Source organism: Vespula vulgaris, chromosome 12 (genome assembly GCF_905475345.1).
Source record: "Vespula vulgaris chromosome 12, iyVesVulg1.1, whole genome shotgun sequence".
NCBI classification, from domain to species: domain Eukaryota; kingdom Metazoa; phylum Arthropoda; class Insecta; order Hymenoptera; family Vespidae; genus Vespula; species Vespula vulgaris.
Genome location: NC_066597.1, coordinates 5,159,741 through 5,170,429, shown reverse-complemented (window position 1 = coordinate 5,170,429; position 10,689 = coordinate 5,159,741). Strand labels below are relative to the sequence as shown.

The 10,689-nt window shown below is 34.7% G+C and overlaps 1 protein-coding gene across 1 annotated transcript; it reads right to left on the bottom strand.

Moving 5' to 3' along the window:
• Positions 1-4,422: 4,422 nt before the first annotated feature.
• Positions 4,423-8,168, bottom strand: LOC127067961 (uncharacterized). Its single transcript, XM_051003450.1, has 4 exons — positions 8,153-8,168; positions 5,734-5,895; positions 4,724-4,831; positions 4,423-4,660 (listed from the first exon to the last, which is right to left on the bottom strand). The coding sequence occupies exons 2-4, from the start codon at positions 5,892-5,894 to the stop codon at positions 4,525-4,527; spliced, it is 405 nt and encodes a 134-aa protein (XP_050859407.1). The 5' UTR covers position 5,895; positions 8,153-8,168; the 3' UTR covers positions 4,423-4,524.
• Positions 8,169-10,689: the final 2,521 nt, after the last annotated feature.

Here is a 10,689-nt window from a genome sequence, read left to right as displayed (position 1 = left end):
TCTCTTCGGGAAGAGACTGCAACCAAATGTTATTTTCCCCTTTTCCTGAATCCTTTGTACGTCACTTCCAGTTTCCACGTGAGGTACGGAAGCAACCGATTTCGTCAACTATCTTTCACTTTGACAGGAGCCACGCTCATGACGTTCGACGACTAGTTCGTAAATTTACTCTATGAAAGAGTTAATAAAAGGAAAGAGTAATACGAATGAAGAAAAAAAGAAAACAACAAAACTCAACTGATTCTAATAGAATAAATTCTTATGTTCATATTTCAAGGATAAATCATTCGATGATCGTATTGAACAAAAAAAAAAGAAAGAAGAACAGTAAGTCGTTTCACCGATCAAAAAATTTTCGAATAACACTTTACTTCGTTGTTCTTATCACGAACCTAAGAGACTATCTCAAAAACTTGGATTAATCGCAAATCCAAGAAGTTTTATCGAAGAATCACCGAGCCGAAGATCGAAGCGATGTAACTCTTATAAAAATTTATCGATCGTACGAGAAGCGAGGAGTAAATTCGAGTTCACGACTGGTTAGGATCGTTGTTCAATAATAATCTCCTTTCTCTTCTGCTCGCATAATTTGCGAAGAGGAAACGTCATCTCGACGCGGTATCGAACTGTGTCGATTCGTTAAATATCTCACGAGATTCTCGACGAAGCTGTTGGTCGGTTTCTCTCGAAAGATTTACTAGACGACTGAAGAGAGAGAGAGAGAGAGAGAGAGAGAGAGAGAGAGAGAGAGAGAGAGAGAGAGATGTTTTCTTTGCTTATTTCCGAGCGTTCGGTAACGGTAATACCTCTTCTCGACCATCCTCCATTTTTTTCAATGGGTTAATGGCCCCGCCTGTTACCTGTATCTTATACGCACGATTCCTATGTTAAACAAAGTTAAGTGAACTTATTTATTCGTGTTCTCGTGTTCAAACATATCTGACGAGGTGAATAACTCAAACGAGTAAGACTTGTAAACGTTTCCTCTTACTATTTATATAATATCATAGGTTTCGCTCGGTTAAAAATATTCCATGAAAGAAAAGAATACCCACGTAACGTAGTAATGATGATGTAAATTAACACCACTTAACAATCTGAAACATTCGTTTAAAGGATATAATAGATACAACAGTGAGGTATCTTAATTTATATGACGTAATTTAATCAAGATCTTTTTGTTATCAATTTCATGTTTTGTATCTAAGTAGATAGGTTATGTAATGCAAATAAAGAGACTATATTTATGAAGATTCTTAGATTAATAGATCGCGGTAATGCATTAAAATATAAAGGAGAACTAATACAAAAGAGGAGTAGCTTCACTGTTTTATTTCCCTCTCTCTCTCTCTTTTTCTCTTTCTTTAACTTGTCTTTCCTATTATTCATGAAAACGAGAGATTAAATACGGCCGGGAACGAATTTGAAAAGCGTTGCTTTACTTTCCTAAAACTGAATCTAGGAAGCCTTCAAGGTAGTTGCGTTGGTAAAAGAGGAAGAATAAACATGTCTGCTTGATGTAAACATTCCTTCTGCATTTTCTATGAGAAAAGTAGACAAAAAGAGACAGAGCAAGAGTAAGAGAGAAAGAAAAAGAGAGGGAGAGAGAGAGAGAGAGAGAGAGAGAGAGAGAAAGGAGTGAAGATGGATATATATAAGATCCATTTATGTTCGTCGTAACTGTCTCTTTAAAATATTTATCAGACCACTACTGCGAGCCATAAAAAAGGAGCAAAAGTATACGAGTCAAATGTATTCTTCAAATGTGTCTTGTTTCGAAAATCGACGATAAGCTGAAAAAAGACTTTTCTGTTTAAAGGAAATGTCTTTTGCCATGGTTCTCTTTTTTATCATATTTTATTTTATTTATTATATTATTCCTTCTTCTTCCTTTATTTTGTAAGAAAAAAGAGATAAGAAAGGGGAGGATTCTCATTTGTTCAAAAGGAATTTCAAATTCGTTTTTAAAAACTTCGATTGTAAAATTGAAATCATGAAAAACATTCGTGATGTCACAAAAATGCAGCAAAACTTCACGTTGATCCTTCCACAAGTTGTAAAAGCAATTAAGAAACTGAAAGGAAAGTCAATAATCAGACGTCCTTTAAAGTTTGCTTCTCTTTCTCTCTCTCTCTCTCTCTTTCGAAAGCTCTTTTGGCCACTCTTAATTAGCGAACGGGGTATTTGCTCGGTGCCGCAACCAGATAGCAGATAAATAGTTGAAAACGTAAGTGCTCTTGGGAACCGTAAATGTAAAAATAAAATCAATGTGATCCGATAATTTACGAACGAGTAGCATTATTATTGTCGAGCATTCTTCTATTTTAAATAGCCTTTTTATAATTTATAAGAAGAGCACGAATTTTCTATTAAATTCGAAACGTGAAAAGCAACTACTCGAAAATGAAATCTTCTCGATATCTGCGTTTAAAAGGAGATCGGTATTGAAACGGTAGACATAATAAAATCCATTTCTAGGTACTACGTACAATCATTATTTGTCTGCTGTAAGACACGATTCAACGGCGATAACAACGTGAAGGAAGGAGGCGTGTGTAAGTACGAATGATTGAATTCCAAGCAACGATCGCGATTTTCCTCTTGATTTCCACCTTCTCTCTCATATCGTTTCGAGTCGGAAGCTTTGTCAGTTGAAATAGAGTAGACTTTAAAGAAAGAGAGAAAGATAAAAGACAGAGACATAGATATAAGTATATATAATTATATAGAAAGAAAGAGAAAGAGAGACAGAAAGAAGAATAGAAATATAAATACATATAATCATATAGAAAAAAATATATATATAGAGAGAGAGACAAGTTAAGAGAAGAAAAGCTGTCAACCATTTTGCCTCCTTTTCATTTGCCGGTTCTTATTTCTTCGTTTCGTAGCTCATCGTGGCAAAACGAGCCTGCCGTTAATTGCATATGGGAGTTGTATGAGTATTTGCTTGTCTGGGAAGAAAACCACAGAGCATTCTAAATTAATGCTTTTCGTTAACGTGCCACCAACGGGACCGCCAGATGCAATTATAACCACTACTCTGTCGTAGAACGACATGACGAAATGGAAAGAGACAAGGATAGAGGGGAAGGGATGGAAAGACAACCGAGTCAGAGTAAAACGGGAAACGAAGAGAAAAATAGTGCATTCGAAAACGGATGCATGGGAATCGAGGAATTTTTAAGCCAGCTGAATGCATGTGAAAGCTTTAAACGAGAAAACGCTCATGAAATTCAATCGAGCGTGACACCGGTACGGAAATTATCGTGGATCGTTTAAAAGAAAAAGAGAGAGAGAGAGAAATAGAGAGAAAATTTTTAAAGTTTATCGTTGGTGTATACCAGGTGTGATAAAAATTCCCAAAAATGTCTCCTTACCGTACGAACTTCGAAGATAAACGTTAACTTTAATGACATGAAACTTACATCCATTTATCGTTGATTGCACATGATCCATAAATGATATTCCCTTATCAGAAGTTCGATAATGTGATCGAGGTTATAAAAATATAGTATTATTATGAGTACTGTATAATATACGGCACGAGTAAAAAATTGCGTGCCAACTAAAACAAGTTAACAAACTGCTAACAGTAGAAATATTGACATACTACAAACACGTAATTTTCTGACCACTCATCTACTATGCAAATAAAAAAAAAATTTACTTCTTTTACATTATACACCTATGCAAAAGAAATATGGGTATGTATGAAAAAAAAGGTTTATACGTTCGTTTACTTCTCTCTTTCTCTTTCTCTTTTACTTTTCAAGGAAACTATGAAACACTCTAAATTAATGCTTTTCGTTAAACCAGCGCATCAGAGGAGTACCTTGCAATTATATCCGTCGTCAGCTGACGCGAGAAACACGCGAACATACTGGCACTCGCAAAGAAAAGAACAATGCCTGTGACACCAAAATTTTTTATGCCCACCACACCCCACTAATAGTCGTGAAGACGAATTTTTCCACGTGAAAAGGGAATTTTCTACGAGCATCCTCTATCTTTTTAATTCGCTGTTCAACGAAAGAAATTTTGTACTTCGCGATCTTTCTTTCTCTCTATTAAAATACTGACCACTTATAACATGTATAGCAAACGAGTTACAATGAATTACGAGTTGTTATGTCGTTATAATTAAAGTGATTAAATTATTATTAAACTTATTATTCGCTACGATAAAATTTCGTTTTATTTCGACGATTGTATAGCGACGAATACATACGATGCGCGTTTTAAATATTAATATTTAATTATTTAATTACATAGATTTACTCAGTACATTTTATAAATATATAATAAAAAAATATATACACATATAAGTATGTATTATACATATATTGTATAATGTATATATAATATAATAGTATACGATAACTTCATTTATTTATATGTGTGATCGTCTAAATTTTTATATTGAACGAACGTATAAATACGAATAGAAAAATAATCATAGATCGAAATCTATCTTCTTAGTAAGTACATTGAGTAAAATTAGACGTGATATTTTCTTCATCTTCAATTACATGATGAAGGTTCGGAAGTTCTCTCTGAAAAAGCATTGACCCCTTGAAACTCTAATGGACAATTTTCGAGGTGAACGCGACAGAAATCCGACGATGCATCGGTCGACGTGTCGTTATTAATGTATGGCCTGAAAACGAAACGTGATTAATATCGGAGACATGTAATTGATATTAATATGTGAAGCGCTTACCCGACGAATAATTTCAATATCTTCGCCATAACGCCATCCTTCCATTTTACGTACTCGAGAATATGACAGATGTTCTTCAGAAGACAAGAGTGTCCATCGAAACCATGACTGAAACATTTTCCGCGTTCGCACAAAAGAAGAAAATGAAAAAGGGAAAATCGTCGATGTTTGTATTTTATCATAATTAATTCTTGTTGCTAAAAATAATCATTTAAAAATAAAATTTTATTTTCAAAAAATTCGTTAATATCGATATATCACTTCAAATATTTTATATTTTATTTCCTACTTGTCATTAATTTGTATGGAGTATTGGAATATTGGATTATTGATGATTAGGTAATAATATTGGAAACTATAGTTTGATATGTTTCGACACACTTACGCTTTTACTTATTCAATATTTATTAATTTTTTTTTAAACTAATAAATTCACTGCAATTCATAAAAAAATATTGTAAAATAATTCGTCATTATTATTCATAATAAAAAATGTTATCTTTCGTAAAACAATTAGGCTAAATACGATATATTGATCAAGATAACAATACTACGAGTAACATTGCAATTCTACATTCTATTCAAGTTAATTTAATAGGGATGGGGGAAGAAGGGAGAATAGAAGAAGGAGAGAGAGAAGGGAAGATAGAAGGGAGTCAAGGAGAAGAGTTTTATCGTGGTTCGACATTCGAAGGATCAAGGAGGAGACTAGAAGGGTAGGTTTCTTGAGGACGAGATTGCACTGGGCAATCTTTAAGCCTCCTACCGCGGAAATCTTGGGAGAGAGCGACCAGAAATCCGGCCTCTTTGGCTTTCATCCTTCTCTCGACCTTCTCTCTGTCCTTCTCTCTCTATATCTCTATATCTTTCTCTCCCTCTCTCTCTCGCCCTTTCTCTTACATTTTCGACCTAGAATCTACTCTTCCGACGTTCTCGATTCGAGGCCACGTGATCCTAGAATCGTTGAGTCGTCCATTTCATTATTAACTCGCTATTTAAGTATTTATTACCTCTCGTAAACGAGCTTCGCGGACTCGTGGACGTCGGAAAGGGATCTGCCGACACGATTGTCCAAGAAGTTGCTTGTGGGTAACTCCCACGCGACCTTGAAGCCAGCAGCCTGGGCGAAAATCGGTGTTCTCTTCGGGAATGATGTTATCTTATAATTCATTCTATACTGAAGTTAAACGATAATGAGTATGATTAGTTCAGACAGCTTATATAATCTATTCATCCTTGAAGCTTTGAAGATTCGTTTAAAGAAAAAAAAGTTTAATAAATGAAAGAAAGAAAAAAAAATGAAAAAGAAAAGAAATTCGTTTATCGTGCCGTGCTATTTATTGGGACGAGAAGAAGAGAACGATGTAGAAAATGATAACGTGAAAAGTAAAGGATAGACAAAGGAAAATAACGATATTATGAAAGATCGCAGATGAAGAGAGAAGAAGTAAAAAGAAAAGAGATAGAGGTTCAATATGAGCCTTCTTCTTTGAGAGTCAACCATACCGGTTTGCCTACTATGATAAGCAACGTTCAAAAAGGATAGATATATATGAGAGTATAATGAATATAAGAACAACGAAAAATCTGCAATTCTAAGAGTTACCAGCTACTACCAAAAGCTTTAATAGCATGGGAGGGAAAAAAGAACCGTCGCAAGTTTTCCATAAATTCGATAAAGCTGAAATGAAAGAGAACAGTTAAACGAAATTCATCGAAGATTATTCTTGGAAAATGTCCTTTGAATTTTTTTTTAGTTTAGTTATTTGCATTGAAAAAAAAGAAAATTTTAGATTTTTTAGAAAACAGAGAATAAAGACTGTAATAGATAAACGTGATATTAATAATTAACGTAAGAAATATATAACGTATGAAACGAAGATAGGAAATATATTTATATAATATCAATCGTTACATTTTTATTTCCTCGTGAAAACCTGCAATGGATGTACGTAATAAACGCCATTGCTTATATCATTTACATACATACGTAGTAATGTGTGACGTGACGTGATAAAAGGGAAAGAAGAGAAAAAGAGAAGGAAAGAAAAAGAAAAAGAGAAGGGTAGCACCATTACAACTAGAAAATGTTTAAGTAGAGTGACACGGTTACGTGTCGTACGAACGTACATGGGACATGTTTATAACACTGCGTATACAACATAGCACTGCGTTCAACATTATCGTTTTACTTAGAAAATCTCGACTGGAAATGTGAGAGACAAAGGAGACAAGAGAAGGGAGAAGAACGAGTGAGATAAAAAAAAAGAAAAAAAAAGTATCAAATCGTGGGTGTCGCAATTCACCGAGCAAAACTTTTCGCCATTACGACTAGGATACGATTTTTGAAATGAAAGAGAGATAGAGATAGAAATAGAGAACGTTTAACACATGGCGGTAGCCATATTTATAGTTTCCGTATTACAAGCATTGCGTTCTCAAAAGAATCTCACGTTTATCCGACACACGCGTTCCATTTCTCTATCGGTTTTCTTCCAGCTCTGCTTCGATGCTTGCTGAGAGACTGAAATATGGAATATTTTTACTATGGTTCGGATAAGCTCCTCTACCCCTCTCCCCTCCGCCGCTACCACTTTTCTCATTCTTTCTCTTTTTCCTACCACCCCACTTCTCATAGCATATATACGGAAAAGAAAACTTATTCATATTGCAGCATCTTGGAAAACGGAATGCTATGCCCAGTATAAAGTGAATATTTGATTAATATCTTCTTTACACAAATTTAACATCCACGATCTATTTGAAATATATAGTGGCCCAAGTAAATATTTATGAAATGTTTATTGATCGAGTTCTCAAGGAAGAAAAAAAGAAAAAAATCCGTCGTACGGATTCGCGAAGTCTCACGGATTCATTCGACTTTCAACGAATTATCGTTACATTTTGTATTAGTTTTTCATCATTTAATATACTGAATGTATTTATTCATGTAAATGGCTATTTATAATCAAGGATAAATGTTCTAGGAATGATCTAAGGGTAGCAAAAAAAAAGAAAAAAAGGAAAAACGCGTTGTTTCGATAGTACAACTCGACGGTTGGAAAAAGCGACGTTTTATTCGTATCACAATACACTTGACATGGTTATTCCGTTTCCTTGCGGTCTTATGTTATCGTTGTAACTGAAACAAGTTCTACGTAAATCCACTTTCGGATCGGTGAAATACCACAGGGAATACGATAAGGCGCTTTCGAGAACGTCGAACGAACGAAATTCTACAAATTTTCCAAGTTTATGCAAAAGCGATGGATAGTATGGTAGGGAAGTAGTCAAGAGAAAAAGAAGGGCTTCGAGGATGATAGAAAGGAGAAAAAAGAAAATCCGCGTGTTACATTTGAAATTGATATACATATAACTCATACACGTACAGCTATAGCTTTCCTTTCTCTCATCTTAAGCGAGAATTACCTTGAACGGAGTCCTTTAAGGATAACCAAATGGTCGGCGTATAAGACATCTTGGGGTTCTCCGTTTGACGTTAAGAAACGGCCTAGCCTTTAGAATGAGGCTTCTCACAGACTTCTAACTTTGAAGCGACGCGTATTCCATTTTACCACAGTCTACAATTCCGCAGGGATTTTCTAAGGCTGGAAAGAGAGAGAAAAAGAAAGAGAAAGAGAAAGAAAAAGATGGAGGGAAGGTGAAAGGACGAACGTATATATGTCGTCCAGACTCTCGACCAGTTTTCATACACACACACACACACACTTCCTTTCTCTCTCTTACTCACTATCCGACAGAAAGTTGGCAGAAACAGAGTGGTAGGGCCAGGTGGTACTGGCTCTAGTTGCTATTAAACTCTATATCGTCGAGGTATTGCGCCCGTGTAAACGTGGCAAAAGCCAACGCCGGCACGATAGGGGAGCCAGAGGCTCGTCGCCTGGATCTGGCAAGCCGTTTGTCAACCGAGAGTATCCAACAACCACCACTACCACTAACATCACCATCACCATCAAGCCGCCTCGGTTTTACCTCTACCAGTATTCTCCTACTACGAAATCGGAAGCAGACCTTTCGCCGGATGCAAACAAGCCACGGGACTTACACTTTCTTCAAGAAATATATCGAAAATGGCAAAAAGTTTGCTCTAGTTTTATAATTTCGATGCTGACTATCATAAAATATATTATTATACTATTTTAATAATGTATTTAATATATTTATTAAATACTTATTATAAATATAATTATATATATATATTATTATTGTTATTATTATTATTATTATAAAATATAATATATTGCTATATTTTATATTTAATCCTTTTCAGCATGAAATTATCTTTGACGCGATATATCATTTGGTTAATAAAAAAAAATAAGTAAGAAATAGTTTCATCTAAAAGTTAATTTGAAAGTATATGTGTACATGTGTACATGAGATATCAAAAGCAAGAGAACTCAGATCATAGTTGGTTGAAAATAAGCTAGGAATATAAATTACACTTCAAAGGATTAATATTACTATATGTTACTATATATTACTATGTATTACCGTAATATACCGTCATACATAATAATTCTCAGTTTATTTTAATTATTATGTTATACACGCGTAATTAGTCGTAATCATCATCAAGTTAATTCATCCAAAATAGAATATCTTCGAAATTGCCACTGTCGACGAGTCTTATTCTGCCTTAGACGGAGTATACGTGGGTTGAATTTACCGTAGAATTTCCATGGGTTTGATCGGTCTACGACTTTGAAATGTTCGAAAGAATGAGGGTTATAAATCTTAGAGATTTTCTATGACTTATAGGCATGCGTCTTGGGAAAATGTTTCGATGTGTGCGTATACATCCATGTGGATGAGAGTCAGTTGATTTATCGCAAAAGGGAGATTGGAACGATTTCGATGAGGGTGAACATCTACAGGAAGAGGTATGAGAGGAGGGAACAGGAAACGAAACTCTTTGTAACGATATAACAGTACGAAAAATTCCAGGTGAACATCCAGATTCAACAAATTCTAATCTGTGATATAATTCAAATGAACAAAGGAAGAATGAAGATTATTGAAAAAAAAGAAACAAGAAACAAGAACAAAGAAAATAAAAGAAAAAACGAATTATAAAAAATGAATAATTGATAAGAAGAAATCTACGATCTTTAATAACCAGATAAATAATATCGACGATATTAATACGAAAGGTAACTATTTATTTCGTTAATTATCAATATAACCAGTCGTTCTCGCTAAATGTTATACTCAAACGAACTTCCTTTTTATTTTCCACGATAAGGACAAAAGTAACGACGTTCTTGATGTAATAATAACGATCCATAAACGTTTCCATGATTTTTCAAATAACGGCGACTCCGTTAAAGCAATATAATTAACCGCGTACTCTTAAAAATAATTGCGAATATAATGGAAACAATATATACTTTGATTGTTCCTTTTAATCGTTACTTTCACTTAGAACAGTTTGGTTTCTGTCCGATCGATCATACGGCACACGCAGAGAACATTTGAAACGAAGATAAAAGATAGTAAACAATTATATTCTCGATTCAAACATCTCTTTCTCTTTTTCTCTCTGTTTCTCTCTCTTTTTGAAAAAAAAACCGACATCATTCGTAGGATTCTCAAGAAATCGTGAATGATAAATCGAGCTAAGGTATTTGCATTTTGCAACGACGTTTCTCGGTGTTCTTAGAAACGATCGATAGAAACCAGGACGACAATGACAAATTTCGATCGGTTTATATAGCTCGACCCAAGAGCCCTAACCTTCTCTTCCTTTCTCTCTCTCTCTCTCTCTCTCTCTCTCTCTCTCTCTCTCTCTCTCTCTCTGTCTTCTTCGCGAAAGCACGAACTACGAAGGCTTGAGCATTATCGCGAACTTTCATAATTCTCGTTGCATTCTTAAAGATGCGAGAGTAAAATGCATCTCTCGTTTTCCCTTGAGAGAGCCTGAGTGATAAATCGAGAATGCCTTT